The 21500-nt window shown below is 42.1% G+C and overlaps 1 protein-coding gene and 2 long non-coding RNA genes across 5 annotated transcripts in view; 1 reads left to right on the forward strand and 2 right to left on the reverse strand.

The window, feature by feature from the left end:
* Positions 1-21253, reverse strand: part of galntl6 (polypeptide N-acetylgalactosaminyltransferase like 6) — a 251250-nt gene extending 229997 nt beyond the window's left edge. For all 3 annotated transcript variants that reach the window (XM_063193005.1, XM_063193004.1, XM_063193003.1), the window contains exon 1: positions 21020-21253. In XM_063193005.1, coding sequence (XP_063049075.1) covers positions 21020-21154 — 135 coding nt within the window. In that variant the 5' untranslated portion in view covers positions 21155-21253. The remainder of the gene's footprint in view (positions 1-21019) is intronic.
* Positions 489-4580, reverse strand: LOC134443059 (uncharacterized). Its single transcript, XR_010033551.1, has 3 exons — positions 3679-4580; positions 3330-3439; positions 489-660 (listed from the first exon to the last, which is right to left on the reverse strand). It is a non-coding gene; the product is annotated as an uncharacterized LOC134443059 (long non-coding RNA).
* LOC134443058 (uncharacterized) lies at positions 5578-8288 on the forward strand. Its single transcript, XR_010033550.1, has 4 exons — positions 5578-5696; positions 6238-6318; positions 6629-6706; positions 6945-8288. It is a non-coding gene; the product is annotated as an uncharacterized LOC134443058 (long non-coding RNA).
* Positions 21254-21500: the final 247 nt, after the last annotated feature.

Below are 21500 nucleotides of genomic sequence, written 5' to 3' on the forward strand. Positions count from 1 at the left end.
ATGCCGCCCCCAAAAGAACGAGTTCGTTTTGTTTTTTGTAGGCCATTTTATGGCCTTCATTGTCATATAAAAACATTGAAGTGTCAGTACCGTAATACGGTAATATCATTGCAGTTACACTTTGGGAGGGAAACGTCATCTTAGCTAGGAAGCTCCATTACTTACCATTGAGATGCTAGTCCGTAGCCCTTGATAATGTCTATTTGTTTTGGATTCAGCAGATTTGCAGTAGGATATTTTAATGGATAAAATACTTCCAATACATAAAAAGATAAATACATAAACCCAGCATGTCCCAGTTGTAGGCCTACAGTAATATAGCATTTGTTAATTTCAGCCTTTATGATGCTGGTCATCATCAGACCTGTCAAACCACTCAATGCAGGATGCAAATGAACATGAACATGAAGTAAATAACCCACAGCTGTACAACCTGTGCTTGGTTCAATGGTTCAATCTTTTATTTGAAAGAAAAAAAATACTCCAAATAGAAACATAAACAGCCCAAACAAAATAACTATGAATAAAACGGCATGTCTGTGTACATGACAAGACGTGTGTGTGTGTGTGTGTGTGTGTGTGTGTGTGAAATCAATAATGCATGAAGAATTGGAATTCACTGGAACATGCTGGAACTTCCAATGCATTGAAAGCATCAACCTATGACCAGAGAGGAGCAGACAGGAGAAGAAAAAAGAGAGAGATTTATTTATATACATGGCATGGCTGTTGGTGCTGAAAGGGATTGATTTGAATATTTCAGAAAAGACTGATCTGCTGGGATATTCACACATAACCATCTCTGGGGTTAACAAACAATGGTAAGGGGGTGGGGGGTGGTGGGGGGGGGGAATACAGTGAGCAGCGATTCTGTGGGCAAAAATGTCTTGTTGATGGCAGAGGAGAATAGCCAGACTGGTTGGAGCTGATACAAAGGCAACATTAAGTCAAATAACCACTCAGTACAACAAAGGTATGCATAAGAGAATCCCTGATTACACAGCACATCTTGAGGCAAATGGGTTACAGCAGCAGAAAAACACATTTGGTGCCACTCCTGTCAGCCAAGAACAGGAAAATGAGGCAACAATTTCGACTGGCTCACCATAAACGACACTAAAAGATCGGAAAAATGTTGCCTAGTCTGATGAGTCTTGATATCTACATCTACACTCTCAGGTGGAATTGACAGAATTTTGTCGATAACAACATGAAAAGATGGATCAACTCTGTCTTACATCAACGTTTCATGCAGGAGATATAATGGCATAGGGATATTTCCTAAGCACATTTTGGGCCAATTAGAACCAATTTATATTTGTTGGAATGCCACAGCCCAGAGCCATCTAATATCAGAGTTACGCCACTCCCATAGACCTCTATGGACCAATCTTTCCACAGCAATGGCGGCTCTCATGGAGCCTCACGGAGAGTTAACATGGAAATCCCCATTGACTTTAGTTCTATTAGAAGTTACTTAGTTCCAGGAGGTGGCGGTATAACACAGAAAATGTGGTAAAGGTCATGTAATTTGTTTGTACTTAATCTTTGTTTGGTATGTGATGGTTCTGTGTTAGTTTCCAACGAACAGAAGTTTACTGTTAAGAAACACTTTAATCTACGCGAATCACATCACCAACCGACTTCCTGGTCCCCGGTTTGCGCAACTCTGTTATTAGATGGCTCTGCCACAGCCTACCCAAGACTTTGTTTAAAGGTACAGTGCCAAAATGGTAGGCCACACCCTGGAGGGACATTTATTGGAAAGTTAAATGGATCACACAGCAAGAATGGCGGACAAGATTGCTCTGGACCCTTTGCTAAACCAATAATTAGCGTTCCTCCCTTCTGGAAGAAATTTTAGAATGTCTTGCTGCTGAAAAAATAAATAAATATAAACACCATTTTCACCCTCATCCTATAGTATTGCTTCACAGAAGTGGAGAACAGTAGAAGGCACACATCTACATGGAAAGCATAATTTTTTTAATACCACAGAGGGATATTTTAAGGGTTTTTTTTGGCAACTTAATTTATTGTACTGTGCTGCCCTAACAGCTTGGGCCTAGAGGACCTAGAGGACAAGACCAATGGCCATATTGTTTTTAAATGCCTGTTTACATGTGGATTGTGGAGAAGTGTCACGCTAGACAAATTTCTGTGAAAACAGACACTAAAAGTTAGTTATCTGATCTTACAAGGGTGAAAACAGACACTAAAAGTTAGTTATCTGATCTTAGGGTGGCAAGACTAGGCATTGCAACTATGCTGCCCATTCATACTTGTCATTAACATTTATTAAAGTAATACATTTAAATTCACTGTGACACAGTACTCCACAAAATTCAAGTGAACACTGCACACTAGAAAATTGCATTTCTGCCTCATCCATGCAAGGGGGCAGTCCCCAATGGCGCAGTGTGGCGGGACGGTACCATGATCAGGGTACCTCAGTCAGGGAGGAGGATGGGGGAGAGCACTGGTTAATTACTCCCCGCACCAACCTGGCGGGTCGGAGTCGAACCAGCATCCTTTGGGCTACAAGTCTGACACCCTAACCGCTTACCCACGAATACGACACAAATACCATTGTCTTGACACCCTGTCTGTCAACAGTCACTTTCACTAGTCCATACCTTTGAAAACTGTCCTCGGGTATTTCTTGACCCAGTCTTGACTCAATTAACTTGTTGAATGGTTGTTCGGCGTCTTCCATTTTTACCTTGGCTATGTCTCTGAGTGCTCAATACCCTGTGCTTCTTAAAATACTCCTGTCCTGCACACCTTCCAGGCCATTCACAATCTTGCAACAATCTTGCCTTGCCATTCCCTCTCGCTACCTCGGTTTGTCCTCCTCCTCTCTGTCCCTCTGCCCATCTCAGTACCATGGGGAATAGAGCTTTTCAGTTGCTCTGCTCCTCAGCTCTGGAATGCACTGCCCCCTGACTCATTACCCAAGTTCAAATGCAGACTAAAAACTCATTTGTTTCAGTTAGCCTATTCCTTAGGACTTTTTAACTACCGTTTTATTTTTGTTAAAAATGTGTTAATGTGTCTTCGTTTTATTATTACTTCTCTCTGATCCTGGAATGTTTTGAAAGGCACTTTTATTCTCTTGTTACCGTCGTTTCATTTGAATTCCATTGGGATGGCGTATAGAAACAAAAAAAAGACAACTATGTTGCTGTGCACATATATCCGGCCCTACTAGTCTGACCAAAGTCCTGTACATTTTGCAGCTAAAGACCTCAATCACCGGAAATACAAAATGTTAGACACAGATATAATATTACTTACTGTAAGGGTCCTCAAAAGGTTAGTTAGGTTACCTTATCAGTGCAACTCAAGAAAGCCACCACCTGCAACTAAGCCATTTCTGGCAAAAGCACTTCCCATCAACAGCAGCAGTCTCATGCAGTAGGAGCAGAATCATTTCCACCTGTAACACAACTCAATGGGAATACAAAAGACAAAAACAGTGATATTAGTCAAATGTTGAACTGGATCTGGACGGTTAAATATTTCACAGCCAGTCACTGCTGATTGAAAGAAGTGATTTTCAATGAATCTGTGCTATCATTATGACCAAGTGAATAATTACAACAGATGACAACTATGATTCTAGCACTTGGTAGACACACCACCACCACCAGCCACCCATCCACCAAATGCACTCACAAAAGCGGAGTCCTGTGTGCTATACCATCTGGCCGGATACGTCATCAAGGGTGTACTAGGCGGCTCTTTGTGTTCGGCCTGTAAGCCTGCCTTAAGGAACAGTGACGACGCTATACCGGACAACGCCACACTGCTGCAGATGAAGGAGTACAGAGAGGGCGCACTTCACCAGCCATCTGCGGATGTATTCTCTTTACTGCAGCACGTTGAGCAGCTGTTCCGGGCCAGGACATCAGAAGCCCTAATGGAGTGCTCAGTCAGTGAACTAGTGGAAGAGGCCATGACTGTGAAATCAAACCTTCCATCCTGCCATGATGTCAAGAGGAGAGTGATCACCAAATACACCAGGTTGAGGCTCAGGATTGCAGGTAAATGCATCAATAATGAAAGGGAAGAACCATGGGAAGGGAAAAAGCTACCTTGGCAGTAAAAGTCAAGCAAAGAAGGCTCCACCTCCTGCCAAATCCCTTCCGATGGCTGTAGCGGTCCCCACCAACACCACCAGTCTGCACCAGCCTGCTGTAGCGGTCTCCACCAACAATCTGCTTTAAAATAGCTAGAACCTAGATCCGAACAGAAAAATGACAACATGAACATCACCATTTCAATGCCTCGCAGTTCATTGTGAATCTAGCTATCGTAAAGATACACGAGTAATGCAAGCTTAATGTCAGCTTAACAAGAAATGAGCAGGTAACATCACCATTGTATACTACCCAAAAACAACAAATGACATCCTCGGAGACTGTACTTGTGATAGCCTGTGTCGACTCGACACACGACACAGTAGACACTCAATGGCACAAAAATCCCAAATTCTACTTAAGTAATACCTGAAGCCATGAACATCAGCATTTGAATGCCTCGTAGTCCATTATTGGATCTAGTTAGATAGCATAAAGATCTCCGTGCATCAACTAACTTGTTGACATTAGCTTTCAGCTAGCTTAGAAACATTAGCTATAAATGACCGATAAGCAAATAGCTCTGAAACACAACGACTGTATGGATATTGACAGAAGACAACAGGACGGTATCTTATAAAATATGTGACATGTCATCGTTTAAAATATAGATTGAAAGGTAGCATCGATGTTTTGCGAACACGTCAAATCCAAAGTTGAACCAGAAGCGCCGTGTTGAAAACGCTAGCTATTACCACACGATTAACGGTTTTTCACATTACCATTGTGATTTTATATTACCCAAACTGGCAAAATTACATCCTCAGAGACTGTACTTGTGATAGCTTACGCTGACAAAGACAGACAACTTTGATTAATCTCCCTATTATATCAACTTACCTGGGAAGTGGTCGACACGCCAACGACACTCAATGGCGTCCCCGTTGCTGCACAGGACCCTTTGAGCAAAATGAAGTGACGGCGAAACCCCGGATGTAGAGCAGCCATGCTCGTCCGCGGCCGTCAACGGCTTCAGGACAACTCTTTCTCTACAGCTCTGGCACAGACTACCCGTATTTTATTCTCAATTTATCGTTGGTGTACTATCATGGCCTTTGGTCATAACATATCGTACGGGCTTAGGACAGCCCGTTTGACTAGATTTCAGATGCCTGCTGAGGTTTGGATTCAGAAATTATTTTTTTCAGAATAGGCGATATTGATGATTTGGGCAATGCTCCAACCATGCCAGTTATCGCAGGGTCAGGTGCCACCCACTTCGTTGAGAACATGATGACTAATGTCAGGTCACGGATTATTGCTTTACCCTGAGCTCTAGTTCTAGTGCTATTCTCGAGTCCACATCGCTTTATGCAATATAGCCACCAGTTTCTTAATTCTTGAATGATATAGGCCTATCTTTGAGGACACAAAGTAGCTGCCCTTATTATTACACATGCACGAGGTAATGTGATTAACAAAAATATCAGATTTGCAATAAAATAGTCCATGTACTCTTGTCACAGGAGAGTCCATCAGCTCACTAACACGGGTGAGGGACAGGGACCAAAGAGGAGGCTCTACAACATGAGGAAAGACGGCGATCCTCAAGCAGTAAGTTGATTTACATAAGAAAATGATGCAATATAAAGGTGTCTATTGTATGTATAAAAAGGACTTAACATTATGGTCAGAATTAGCTCCAGCTAGTGATAAGGTCTTAAAGGGTTTAATTAAAGGCTTTTTAAATTCACCATCAGTGTGCCTTGGAATCTTTGGCAGGCCTTATCAACAGTCACTGGAGCTAAGTCTGACCATAATTTTGAGCAACTTTATTTCCTTTAGCCAAAGTGCACCTGCTTATGAGAAAAAAAGTGAAACAGCACTCCTCCATAATCAGCATTCCTAGTGAACAGTTGAATTTTTTTTAGCATATGTAGAAAAGACCAACTTACTAGCCACTTTGAGTCATTATTAAGTGTGTGTTTTAATAGTAAAATTCTTTCCATTTTGAATGGTGGAGAGAAAAAAGTTAATTAACAACCCAGTGTATAACTGTAGGAGCAGACTGTACAGTGAAAGTGAATCCTGCCTGGACTTAACAGACCCCTATACCTAGAATGACCCAAACATTTGACTATTGCTCTTGTCACAGGTCAGTCCATGAGCCCACGTCTTCAGGCCAGGGGCCCGAGAGAAATTTCCAGTGACATGGATCAACAGAGATCCTCAAACAGTAAGTTGATCTTCTACATCAAATAAAGGAAATCATGTGAATTGTCTTTAAATAGAACACAAGCATTTGATTACCAATCTTGTATAAGGTCAGTCCATATAAAATCAAATGTGTGTGTGCGCGTGCCCGCCCGCCCATCTTTCTGAGTGTGTAGGTGCTACAAACAAACTTATGCCAATTTTTTGTTTAGTTTTTCTTGATTATTTAGGTATGTCAGTGAAATAATATAATTTGCATAATACTGAACTTTTTAACCCTGTGTATATGTAGAACAGGACTTAAACATTTGACTATCTCACTCTCGTTACAGGTCAGTCCATGTGCCACGTTCCAGCCAGGGACCAAAAGGGGGACTTTCGTCATGGGGCCAGACAGACATCCTCAAGCAGTAAGTTGATTTACATGGATGCATTCTGAAGTTGAATTGAAGTAGTTATATTGTTGTACGCTGGCTACTATTCAATGTGTCAAAGTGAAATGTATTAATTGTTGTCCCATGAAAAAATGAACTGTATCAAATCTCAATGTATCGTTCCAGGGATAAGAGTTCAAGAATGTTGTTGCAGGTGAAATGATCATTGAAATTTGCTGATTCAATGCCATTTTTGTATCTTTACTTTTTGGAGAAATAGAGAGATGCATCCAGGCCACCCACTAGGAGGTGGGAAATCGTACGAAGAGGTGGCTGTACCTGGCAGCAGACTGAGATGGGGTGAGGAAGAGAAGCACAGACCAAGAACGGAATGTCAGACATTTGCCCTTTTTTATGCCCAGCACACACACACACACACACACACACATACACACCAGCATATAAACATGCACATAGACACAGGCGCACGTGCACACACATACACAGACTCTCAAACAAGATGAGTCTCTGGTGATGTTGGCAAATAATCTGAATCGATACACGCGGCAATGATTCCACCATGGTGCCCCACCTACGCGAGTCCTGTCCTTCAGCATTGACTTTCTCCCCAGGTGTGGTGTGCCTTCATCCGAACCACAATGGCATCCCAAGCAGCAACAAATACCTGCACGCATGCATGCTACGGTACACACACAAACACACTGGACTGTGAACTAGGTCAGACACACACACATGCTCAAAGTAGCCAAGATCGAAAAGGCTGCATCGGTGGCTTGACTGCATCCATTTTTTGGAGGAACACCTTTGTCAATTTGGAGGAACTTTATTGTGGGAAGATATTTTAAAATGTTGATAGTCAGACTCTTGTATACCCATTCGCTTCACTTTGATGTATTTTGTAATTGAGATGATTTATGCCACAGTGCTGAATTAACACATCATGACAAAGATGTCGCCTTAAAAGGTATGTTTGGTACCTGTGGGTCAAATGTCTCAGGAGCTCCCTGACTGCAGAACGTCTCAGGAAAGGACTCAACTTTTTATATTGTATGCCGGGTGCGATTTGTCAGAAAACCAGAAAGGGGGATGTGTTTCAGATGTCAACAATATCAATGGAGTTACATTAAACTATGATTAAAATCATGTGGAAAAAGTGACAATATCAAAACCAGAAGAGGGGACAATCTCCCTACAAACCGCACCCTGATTGTATGTATTTTACATGTTTGTACATGATTAATACATGTTCACAGAAGAAAATACAATGTACGACTGCAAGGTCTTGTGCGTTTTTCTCACCGATATCTTAAAGGTTTATGCGTTACAAAATGTTTATTATTTTGTTTATTTTCTGAACTTTTTTTTTAATAACTCAAATGGATATGTTAAGAAACGTGTTTATCTTCTGGTTTGTTTTTTGGAAAATTCCATTTAAAACATGAAGGGATATTTTAAGAAAGGCTGTGAGTTTAAAAAAAATGCATTTTGATCATTTTGTTTTCTTGTTTAAAATGTCATACATTTTCAATTTCCAAAATCTATTGAATGGATGTATGTTGTAGCCTACTAAAGATAATAAATGGCCAATTTGCATGATTTTTTGTGGGTTTTATTTTTTATTATTATTATTATTATTATTATTATTATTATTATTATTATTATTATTATTATTGGGAAGGTTCAATACATTCCGGCATATTTATGGGTTTTAATCGGTAGTGTTCTGGCAATCTTGTGGTAGGCTCATGGGCCATTTCTGGGTCTTCTGGCAAACATCTGGTAAGGTGCCGGCACTCTGTCGAACGTTCTTGGCATTCTACTGGCTGCTTTCTGGCATGATTCCGGCAAAATCTTGTGGGCCGTTTTAGGCCCGGGAGTAACCCCTACATATTGCGGCATATTTCCAGGATGAACCAAGGTTTCTGGGCCATAAAAAGCCCAGAACATTTTTGCTATCTGGGGTAAGACAAAGAGAATAAAAAGAGAACAAAGACTTACAATACCTAGAATGAAATATATTTCCTTGCAAAGACATGGGCAGCAATTACCAACTGATTTGTCCATTAGCACTAAAATTGGCCTTTTCTGAAGATGTGCTATCAAAGGGCAGCTGATGCCACATCATATCCTCATCAAGAAGACCCTTTAGTCCAACCTTGCAGGTCAGTGTGGTTTAGAAGAGAGTGGATGGTGATTGGCTGAAATTGGACATGGCAAGACAATTTGAAAGAGAAAAAAAAACATTCGATGAGACCATATGGAAACAAAAGGAAAATCTCAGGGATGAAAGAGGCAACACAACGGGTGGCAATGAATGGAAGGAAATGTGTGTAAAAAAAGGGAGGAAGAGGGGTGTGGTGGGGTGGGGTGTGTGCAGCAGCCGGAGAGATGATGGTGCAGTGACAGAAGAAGGGATCAATATCGGGTCATATTTGACTCTCACATCCCTGCCGTCCCCGCTGAAGTAAGCCAGAACATGCAGCAGCAACACACCACCGAGCAAGTCACCCCCACGGACCTCCTAAGCTTGTTAGAACTTGGGCCCTTAGGGAACGAAAACTTTCGTCTCGCTCCCCATCAATCAAGTGGATGAGGCAAAGGTAAACTTGGCAGATGCATCCGTCCGAAGCCCCCCATTAATCTTAATAGTGGCCCGTAATTAGGAGCGCTGGTGTGAACGGCCGCGCTCCCATAAATAACACAGGAGCAGAGGGGCAGCAGACTGAGGAGAGAGAGAGAGAGAGAGAGAGAGAGAGAGAGAGAGTAGGAGTGCGCGGTATGGACGGTATACTATCGTGCGAGGTATTTTTTCCCCCAAGGTATGGATTTTGTCCATACCGCTCTACCGCCATAGCGCATTGCGTCCTGCAGATGGCAGTAATAGACAACGTTTTGAACATCCACAAGACTGTCTCTCGTAGTAGCAAAAGAATGTGGTTGTAGAACAGAAGCACAATTTCATTTAAGCTTTAAGTGTAAAATGTATAGTTAGTGTAGTGAACTATTGTTTTAAACTGTATGTGATTTCGATTCTGGTCTCCACAATTTAATGTACAGTGGTGTGTGAAAAGCAAGTTAGCAAGCTAACAGCCCAAGTCATTCATGTCAATGCTGGTGTCTGACAACAGAAATGTGCTAAATCTATGTGCTACTGGTTGCTTTACATTTGCGCCAGCCTTACTGTATGTTACTGTGTCCAGGTGAGATAATATCATTCACGATATCTGGCTGGGTGTTAGTAACTTAGATGACTGTTCACTGTTTAAAATGTGATTTAGCGATTTCGCTAACGTTAGCACGCTAACCGCTGCTGCAGTGATAGCTGCCATTTAAATGCATTAGTTCTACAATGCATTGCTAGCTGCCTCATGTTAAAGTTCGTTTTTTTAAACTTTAACAATAACAGCTGAACCATTAGGCTTGGCATAATCACAGATGCAAGCACACATTTCCAAATTACCCCCAGCAACTCCAGAAATAGAAAAAAGGGTCAAATGAACGATTTATTGGATAAAATCCATGTTCAGTTTGACACCCCTCCCTTCCCTAGTTTAACCCCTTCTAGACTTGGTGAAATTGACAGTGTTGTAGCCTATTACATTGCATTGCATTGCAAAATGCATTTCACATAGTTTTTGTTTGTTTTCAAAAGATTTGAATAGCAAGAATTCACACACATTCCAAAAATGCAAATGTTTAAAAAATGCAAATGCAAATTAAAAAAAAAGGACGTTTTGTACATTTTGCGATGGAATGCTTCAATTTTACACAAATGTAAAATACCGTGATATATACCGTGGCTAAAATTATACCCAGGTATACATTTTTGGCCATACCGCCCACCCCTAAAAGAGAGAGAGAGAGTGGCCCTCCTCTTAATGACCCACAGACGCACAGTCAAGCGTCAAAGCCACGCGCCACTCGTCAAACCAGCACCCTGATTTATGCCTCCTCTTCATTTACCTGAGAAACAAACAAAGCACCTTATTTCCTCAAGAACAGCGACGGCAGAATGGCGACAACGACAACAACAAGAATAAAAATGGCATTAGGATTCACACCTATACACAGCCTCTGATATGGAAACAGTACTGTCTACAGTGTCACTGGGAAGCTGAGCATGGCTGATTTGCTTGAGATGCTGCTGTGAGGATTTTTTCCCATTTTCTCTCCCCTCTCCCAGTGTTGAAATGAGCGAAGCTGTGAGAGTGGTGGCTGGGTGGAATTTGCAGGCCCAAGCAGCTGAAGAGCGTCACACAGACGGAGCCAATGCATCGCCACATCTGCCAGGGCAAACACAGTGGCCACTGGCAACAGAGCACAGGGCTGTTAGCGTCAAACTGAGTAAGGGTGCAATGTATGACTTGGCTGTATTGTGCCAAGATGTGTCCCTGGGAATCCAGTGCCTTTCAACATGGTCTTGCACAAGCACTAAGTCATTCACACACACACACACACACACACACACACACACACACACACACACACACACACACACACACACACACACACACACACACGATGACAGGTAGCAGGCAGGGCCAAGAGACACTGCAGGAAGATTGATCTGTTGCAGACCAGCTGTGCAAAAGTAAGGTAAGTTAGGTAAAAGACTGAAGTTAAAAGGTCTAGTGTCACAAACTGTCACTTTCAACTCAATAATTAATTCTGACAACACTGTTTCGGAGCACCTGGTCCTCAACATAGGCCTACTCCATTCTTACTGTCTGTTAACACAAATGTTTTGTGATCTACACATTGTCTTTGGATGAGCTTGTGATAGCCCTATGTTAGTATGACCTTGCATAAAAAAGTGTTTTTATGTAAACAAGCACCATGGTGTAGAGGACGGGGTAATGTTTATATGACTCAGACAGACTGCAAACACTGCATGCCATGGGCTGTTTTTAAGCACACTGCCTCTCTCCCTCAAACTGTGGGAAAACAATGCATGTAGCTGCCAGAATTACATAAAGAGAGGATGCCCCTGGAGGATTCAAACCCCAACCTACCCATCACAGGTCAGCTTTTAAGCCCTAAACGTCTTCATCTTCCAGCAACTGCCCTGCCGACCGAAGCTATTCCGCAGAAAATATGGAGGCAATAATGGATAACACGGTATGAGGCTTGAAGTGGTAACATGGCCAAGACAGAGCGGAATGGTCGTTAGTTCACAAAGTGCATTAACTTCTGCTCCTTAAATAACATTAAGTCCATTATCACGCTTGTGCCATAGCTACCTCACTCATATTATATCATTATGTGGGTATATTACTAATGCTCAAGTCCCTTCAAAAAATACTTCTTTCCACCATAAAGTGTATCTTTTCCCAACAATTGTGGCTGTTGCTAAATCAAAGACACAGTCATATTCTATTTTATATGGCTGGTAATTTTAGATATCAAAAATAAAATGACTTTGTGCATCCACATATAACATAGAAACTATAAACATACAACATAGAAACTATTAACTCATTTCAGATTCATATTCTATATTGCCTTGTTTTGTACTTTAATTCGTAAACTATTTGGCAAAGCCATCACACCTGTAGAGTCTATCTGAAATTCACAATGAGGAAATTCATATTCATATAAAAGATGTTTATGAGACACAGACCGCTTTAGTGCTTCACACATCACATGTGTTGTTTTCAGTGGATACACCCCTCGCATTAGCGGACAGATTGCAACAGCTGCCAGTCTAGACGTTCTGCATTGTGGTGCAGCATGCCAATTTTGCATTCTGCCTCCATGCTGTGCACGGCATCAGCCATTTACATTGAGAATGCTAAGTCGTCAACTTGTCCCCTTTCCTGACTAGCCTGATTATCATCGACTTTCAAATCTTTTCGAGAATTGATCTGACCAAGAGCATAACAATTGACATTTCCAAACGGCGTAGTTGACCCGCCTCCCTTGGTTTGCTACTGGTTGTTTGCTTCCCAACAAAGTGGGAGAAGTTCCCGATTTTTCTGGAGCTCAGAAACGAGCAACACTACGCAACACTACACTAGAAGCAACGTTGAAGGTGTTACGTCACTAGGAGGGCGCGGCCTGGCTTTTTTGTGACCTCACTCCCGGGCAACAAAAGTTGTAGTTGGTGAGGGTAGAGCCATGGGACTGTGGAAATACTACCCTACAGTGCAGAAAAAACCCGAAATACACTGTACAGTCAGGCAGACAAATCTAATGCAACAAAAAAATAAATGATTGGGTGCCATTGGTCATACCATTGACTCTATAAAAGCATAACACGTTGTGGAGTAATTGCAATTAAATTGGATACAAAATGATTCCAAATGAAATGATTACACTTTACACATGGGTCGCTTAGATCAGATATGTGGCACATTTGCGCAAAAAATCGGATATGAGTCACTTCAAGTGACTAGTCTAAACACGGCCTAAGAGGACGGTAACTAAGCAACATTTGCAGACAAGCTGGAAACCAAACCACACACTTCCATTAAACACAGTCAAGTGAATTTTCATTACATCTCATACTGCCATTTCTGTTATGTTTTCTGTCTTGTACTGTAGAGCTGATGTCATTAACTTGGCCTTCTATTTGCTTTATTAATGTAAATGTATTATACACACTGTGGAGCCAAATTAGATATTTTCATGCCAAACAGTTGGCAGTAAAAAGTAAAACAAATATTTGTAACTAATTTCACTACCATAACTAGCTTCTCCCTCAAATTTACACACACACACACACACACACACACACACACACACACACACACACACACACACACAGATTTCCGTGCATGGAGCTGTCTCATGATGCATTATAATCCTGGCCTCCACAAAATTGTACAAAAGCTTCAATTTGTAATTTTCGGAGAACAACAGCCTCTTAGAGTGCTCCAATGCCAAGTCTGTAAAGAGGCTTGTCAGCACGCCAGGTCACTAAGCTCCAGCACAGGAGGAGACAGATCCCACACTCTCCCTCTGCCAATGACCGCCTTAGCATACTCTACAGCCAACTCGGGGAAACTAAGCCTGCGCCTTATTACGCGGTATAAAATTGGAAAGAAAAAGAAACATTCCAGGCAAACCTTAACTTCCAGTCAGCTTCCAACTGTCCTGGATTCCCTCAGTTCAATCATACAACTTGAGTCCACGCGCTACTTTACTTCCCTGGTTTCCGACTGAGTGTGAACTGGCCTTGTGCCTACAGTACGGCGCCATGCAGGCCGACCGGAACACCCCCTCTTAGTGTCTGCCACAGAGGCCTGAGACGTGATAATGAAGCCTCAGCGAGATTTAAAAACTCATATGTATTGATTCGTATTTGTGGAGGTGAGAAAAAAAGGGGAGGGTAGTGCGAGGAGGCAGGGAGTCCAGTCAGGCGAGTGGCAAGCACCTTACGACCAATCGAACGCAATTCAATTATGAGGCGAAGACAAACAAAAGCTGATGTGATTACACAGAGGAAGATGGAGCCAATATCACAGTGTTAGTCAATTAGGCACGAAGAAATGAGTCAGATAACAAATTATCGAACCAGCATGGTATGATACATCGCACGCTACCTCGAAAGTCACCTTGACCCTCGAAACTAAAGCAAGTCTCTAAACAGGAGAGATCAAGACAAAAGGAGGTATACTCATAGGGGTGTTTTCTCACACGTCCTTCACACAGAGTCCACCTCAGTGAGCCATTTGAATTTAAAGTTATTTTCTGTTACTGACTGTGAACTAGATTCTGCATCAAACCATAATTGCATAATTCATTTCTGTCATTTAGAATGTCACCGGTAACCTGCTGCTTGAAAAGTTGATTTTAGATTGCCTATTATTGAGAACGACGAAATGACTTTACAATTGTGTTGCCCTAATGCCCACACCCTCTATGAGGGCAGATAGTAAAAGTGACTGTCTCATTTTACTGCGGTTATGTCTCAGCGATGACAAACCACGAGAGGCTTCACTCTCCTTGAATAACAATCACCCAAGTGGAGGAGTCTCTCAGCTGCCTGTCTGCACTGCTATACTCCATCCCTCTGCTTACATATTATTTACTTTCTGCTCAGCCATCAGTTGCTCATAATTTACTATTCACACATAGTATAACGAGCTGGACTTGTCACAGGAAAATGTCAAGATATAGAACATGCAAATATCTAATTAATAGTCATTGTAAAGCCATCCTGTCTAGACTGTTAAAGTAAGTGTCAGGTTTTGAGGTGAGAACAACATTTTAAGACATCCTTTGACTGCCAAAAACCTAAACCTAAACAGATGTTTTCACGTTTTTCTATCTATCTATGAGGGGACCACCTCTGTCAGTGAAATGACCAGACTGAGCTACACCCACTTTACAAGACTGAATGGCAAAACAAATAACATGACTAAACCCGTAACATGCAAGAGGGCAGAGGGCTAGGAGTATTTTGATATATGTGGAGAGTACACATGAAAGAACACATCAAGCTCACGTTTTCACCGTGTGACAGAGAGTAGATTAATGAAAACATGTAATTTCATTATTCCAGCTCATGTCCTGTTTTCTGCTGTAATGGTTTCTAAATGAGTCATCTTCCAAACATGGCACATGAAACCACAACAATTTGCAACTGCGTCACCTTCACTGATACTAGAGGAAATGGGAAATAAGTGGCTCTCCGGGGGCACGGCGCCTCATGTGGGAGTGCTATTAGTTTAATGGAAGTGCCCGGTGCTACAAGCTCAAATGGGTGCCTATCCTCCTTTGTTTCATGAGCCAGTAAGTGCTTTTATAGTGTGGCACTGCTCTGGTATATGGTCCTCACTCCATATCAAATGCTTTTTAATCTCCACAGACCCTCAGAACAACCCGAGACACTGCCATCCCTGCTTTGTTTACAGAAAGACACTTAGCTTGCGAAACGTGAGTGTGGCTGCAGTTTATATATTCTATATATTCTATTTATATATGTATATATGTTTGTATATATAAAAAGTCCCATCATATTAGACCCTCAAGGACAATGAGTGAGACTAAATGAGGAAAATTGCTTTGTTTTACCATGTAACACCCATCACAAAAGACAACTTCCTCTAAGCATGCTTTTGTGGAATTCATTTGTATTTCTCTATGGTCCATTTGCAATTCTGCTGAAATAATTTGGTGCCCTGTTCACCCGATGCTCCTGTTGTAAGCCTGACATGTGCATTACCATAATGCATCTCTCCAACATGACACCGAGGGTAATTGCAATTACAACATCTCTTTTCCCCCTGTCACTTTGTGGCCAAATGGAAACCAACGATAAAACTCACCCATTTCTTCCGGGCCAAAACACCAGAGACTTTAGCCTCTGATTGGAGGGATGTATAAAGGTTTAAGAGCTTTGTGTTGTGTCATCCTCACTCTTCTCCGACAAATTTACACCACCGCGGCTGTCAGGGCTGTGACAGACAGCTGGACCTCAGGACTGGGTGTGGCTGATTGTGTGTGAGCAGGTGCTTTGTCACACGCCGCTGCCCCAGCACATCAATTCTGTTTGGTGCGTGGACATTTTTTCAATCTATCTACAGCCGTTATCTGTCTCTAAGCGTCAATAGATGTCCATCAGGCAGGTGGCCTGTCGTAGTCTTCTTTTGACAAAGGACAGAATGTCCACGCCGTTAACTTTGTCTCTAGATGTCTCTACGTCTGGACGCTGTGAGGTATATTTCAGATCACCTCTTTATACAAGTGTGAGAAATTAGGTGTGTGTATGTGTGTTGTGTGTGTCTGTGTGAGAGAGAGAACGAGAGAGGGAGAGAAAGGAAGACGAACAGACAAACAGGCAGACAGGCAGAGATTGGTACTGCAAGTCACTTTGCTAAACAACGTTCACTTTACAATAAAATCAATCTCCATCGGGATGTGGCTGTAGCTGTGATGCGGACAGATCTGGCATCAGGAATTATTTGAAATATCCATAAAATAAAATCAGCAAAAACTCAGAAAGCTACTCATAGTAGTTATTTACGTAACCCATTAAGACACAGCGTTATAAACTAGTGTTACCAGAATGGCAATGACCAACTCATAGTGCATTACTAAAGGCCCTGTGTTATGTCATAGTATTGTAGTACTATGGTAGGTAACTTTTCAGTGACTATTCCACCATGCTATTGGAGGTACAGTGTGCATTAAGGGGCTACGTCAAACTTAAATGACCATGACAAAAGCTTGTGTCGTGGGGGTGAAACAGTGGCTTGTACCAACGCTATTATTTATAGTTATAGTACCCCACAAAAAGACCAAAGATCTTATTTTCTCCTATTCTGTCCCTGTGGCTGGCAAACTTCTACATGTCTGAGTCACAAAATTTGTGACATGCGGATTTAGCCTGATCCGGAGGACTGTTCCCATTCTTCTGCTGCCACTACAGATCAGCCTCCGCTGCCAGCCTGCAGTTTGTTTACTGTCCTAGCTCATCTCGCTGGAGCTCCCTTCTCCACATCGAATGCCGTACCATCCCTGTTAACTCTGCACTAAGCTGTAAACTCTCATCAAACTTGTTTGTAACAGATGACAGCTGCCTTTTACAGTTCTGCCGGCACTGAAAACAAGCCAACGGGTAAAAGGCCAGCTTCACAAATCAGAAAGCTGGCTGCTGAAAAAAAAAAAACCTTGCCATCAAATGATCACTGTGTGACACAGATTCATATTCTCTGCAAAGGGTCTTGCAAAACTGAACTGAGTTTTAAAAAGATAGAGAGCAAGAAAAAAAATCTGCCCCTTGAATAAATTATATCTATGGAATGAGCCATTTGCCTTCAACCAGCCCTCAGGACATTGGTTGGAGAAGGGTCACGCTTGAAAGACGGCCTTTCGGTACAGCAGGAGACATTTTGAGGCTGAGTGTGAATTAAGTGGAGATCGGGAAGGAGGACAGGACCCTGATGTAAGGTCCTGCCTGATATTTGTGTCCCTGTCGTTACTGTGGCGTCTTGCTGTTGTTTCAGCAGTAATGTAGAGACAGACTCTGTGCAGGAGAGGAGCCATCCCAAGGGCAACCACATGCAAACAAAATGAATCAAATGGGAGTGAGGAAATTACAAGAGACAATAAATGAACTCCAGCAATTCATGCGTAAGTGCTGCTAGAAGCTGAAACTGCCCTGCAAACCTTGTTTGTGACTGGACCTGAGACTGTGTCTGGCCACAATCAGGGCATGACCACTTGTAATGACCCTACAGCACTACACAGGGGAACAAAAGTGGAGAGGGAAATGGGGGTAGTTCAAACATTTCACTGGATATACAGTGTAATTGTCATTATCCGAGCTAGCCGGTCTGTAATGTGGGTATCTGCTTTGCAAACTAGGACATGGGCACATGAGGAAAAAATGTGTGAACCTTAAGCACATACAACATTTAGCGCAAGAACTCACTCTCCGTATCAACAGAACAACACAAGTGCTTGCTTGGGGAAAAAAACAACACTTTGAGTGTGCACAGAGTAGACCCACCAGAGGAAACGGGTCAAAGAAATAAAAGCACACTTGATGGTGCGTTGGCTGTGCTGATTAAAGTCATCCTGACAAACATATGAGCCAATTGTCATTGCAAATTATCATTAATAATGTGCAAAACCTTGTTTACATAAACCCACATGAGTATAGCTTGAATAAAGCTTTGCATAACTACAGGACAAGGATGCACTCCTCACATAAACTATGTACAGTATGCTTATTAGTGAATACTGGCAAACAAAATACAAAGTCCAAGTCTCTGTCTATCTATCTATCTATCTATCTATCTATCTATCTATCTATCTATCTATCTATCTATCTATCTATCTATCGAGAGAGAGAGAGAGAGAGAGAGAGAGAGAGAGAGAGAGAGAGAGAGAGAGAGAGAGAGAGAGAGAGAGAGAGAGAGAGAGAGAGAGCAATGCCACATCATTCAAATTCATACAAGTTTTGCTTGGTATCATTAGGCCTATATGATTACTTGTCCTTGCTTATGTCCTGTGAGTTGATAACAATGGTTGATCACAAAAGTTAATGAGGTCTGCAACAAATTAATGTAAAAACCCTCCACTGTTTTCAGCTTACCAGTGGTAGTTGCCAGTCGTTTGTATCATGATCATAAAAACATGTGTTATCATTGGCTTAATTTTACTAATGTGTTATGTACCATTACAGGCTACTTGTATGCTTCCTCTTTCAACCTCTATTGCCATAGACAACCTCTTAAATAAAGAGAACAGTCGGACAATAAAAGTACACAACTTGGAGTGCTGTCCTGTTCTCTTCATTTTGTATATGAGCACCCAGTTGTTGCTTTTTACTTTGGTTGAGTTAAGCAAGCTATACCACTAAGTTTGATTCATAGTCAACCTCTTGCCAGTGGTAATAAAGGTAATAATGCTAATGCTTTATGCTTATTTCAGCCAACTTAAGCAATGTTCCCTTTATTCTACACTGTACCCTAAATTGTTCAACATTCTGATTTCAAGTAAAGCTGTGAAGGCCCCAAATATGCATCCTTTGGCATAGTTGTGTTGTTTTATTTCACAGATGCATTGATTGCATTTGTTACAATAAATAAAACCTGCTTAGAAGAGATTTTTTTGCTCTGGCTCAACTTACCCCACAAAATGGTGCGTCTTACTAATGTTTGTGCATGGGGTAAGATGACACCCTTGACCATTTGTTCCTCAAAATATTAGTTTAATCTTGAAAGCTCATTATGTGCCTTTGCTGTAACAGGGCACTTTGAAATTATATTTTAAACAAACACACCTTATGACTAAATCAGTTAAAAGTGGCTCATTTTACCAATACTTCCAAATATCAGGATATACTGTTCTATCTAAGGAGAGTAGGCTATGAGATGATGTGTCCAATAAGATTGATAAAAGTCCATAGGCCTAACATTAGAGGATACCCATAGCCTACCACAGATGTGAAAGATAAAGTAATTCCACGTTCTCTACAAACTCCACAAGACGATAGCTTTGTGTTAGCTTTCAGTCAGGGGGTGCATCTCAATATGTGACCTTGCCTCCTCCACTTGCCTCCTCCACTTGCTTCTCGTCATGATGACATCACTGACAACAGCATTATATTTCAATATCTTGCAAAAGCTCAATTGTAAAGTCTTTTCTCATTGAGGCAGTCGGTTCATATGCAAAATAGGGAGGCGGAGCACTCGGAGGGTCACAGACAGCCTCAAAATCAATGGCAGTGAACGAGGAGCCCTTGTATTGAAGGATAAAACTAGCTGTTTTGAACTAATAATCGTCCGAGGAAACTTCCTTCAAAGTTCACAGTCTGCCTCGTGAATTCAGGGAAATGACAAAAAAGTGGGATAATCATACATACATCCAGATCACCACGAGCACTTGTAGAATCCACAGTCCCCCCCTATCAGCTCAGTTTGACAGCTGTCAAGACGCTCTCGGAGAAGTTGTATTACGAGAGGTTCCACTCGCCAGGTACTGCACTGTAGGGGCGCCAACGGAGGACTGCAGACTACATTCAGAATGAATGGGCTGCGCTCTCGTCTCGATAGCGCCCCTAACTGCAGTCATGGGTTAAATAGCGAGAAGGCTGTAAATAGTGTACCCTCCGAATGCCCCGCTCGCTGGGTGCGTTCTGACAGCTGTCAAACTGAGCTGATAGGGGGGGACTGTGGATTCTACAAGTGCTCGTGGTGATCTGGATGTATGTATGATTATCCCACTTTTTTGTCATTTCCCTGAATTCACGAGGCAGGCTGTGAACTTTGAAGGAAGTTTCCTCGGACGATTATTAGTTCAAAACAGCTAGTTTTATCCTTCAATACAAGGGCTCCTCGTTCACTGCCATTCATTTTGAGGCTGCCTGTGACCCTCCGAGTGCTCCGCCTCCCTATTTTCCATATGAACCGACTGCCTCAATTTGCAATTGGGATGGTGAATGAAAAACAGTCCCTCAAAAGTTGTTGTGGCGAGGCTGACAGCTGGGAAACTTTATCGTTTTCTCCACGGAGGAGGGGCCAGGAGGAGGGACGAGGAAACAAGCACAAGTGGAGGAGGCAAGGACACATATTTGGATGCACTTGGGAACTCTTGTGTGAACTATAGCTAAGCTAACTACTTCAGGATGCTGTATCACAGCTGACATGCATCACCCAGTTTTGATGTAGGCGCTTTCTATTTCCTCACTGCTTGAACTCGATGTATCCCACAGGAAAATGAAGGTAAAGTACGAGTGTTTGTGGTGTGTAGGCCTACGTCGTGTTGAAAACGTCTTGCCGGGTGTGTTGAAACGGGAATGTATGTGTACGACAAAGTTATCAGTGAACATTCGCCATAGTATGGGAGCGTTAACAAGTTGACAACAGAACTTACCTGTTCTCCTGCTTCATGTGACTTCATCAAATGTTTCTCTCTGTACAGGGACCACAAGCCAATGTTGGGTAAGAATATAAGTGCCACCATGAAAAGGAAAGCCATTTGCAGGACACGCTTTTGACGTCTCTTCATTTTGGGTCGCCAACTCTTGAGTATTCTTGATCCGAAGACAGTGGAGTCCTTTGGAGGGAAGTCTGAGGACTTCACGAAATAGTCACAAGGTGTTACTCCCACCTCTCTCTGATACTGCCGATAAAGTTGAACCTGCAAACAGAAAAATGTATATTAATGTACTATTGAATTTGATGTGCTTACTAACTACGATGCATAGCAGCAAAATTACCTCATTAGTTGGGCAAACACACACACTGCAGACACGTGGACAAGTAAAATGTGAACTACCGGAAATGTGGCATGGTCTGTGCAGGCGCTGCTGTCAAATCTTTCAGAACTGTGGTAATTTGCTGCAAGTGTTAAT

This window comes from Engraulis encrasicolus, unplaced genomic scaffold, assembly GCF_034702125.1.
Source record: "Engraulis encrasicolus isolate BLACKSEA-1 unplaced genomic scaffold, IST_EnEncr_1.0 scaffold_27_np1212, whole genome shotgun sequence".
Lineage (NCBI taxonomy): Eukaryota > Metazoa > Chordata > Actinopteri > Clupeiformes > Engraulidae > Engraulis > Engraulis encrasicolus.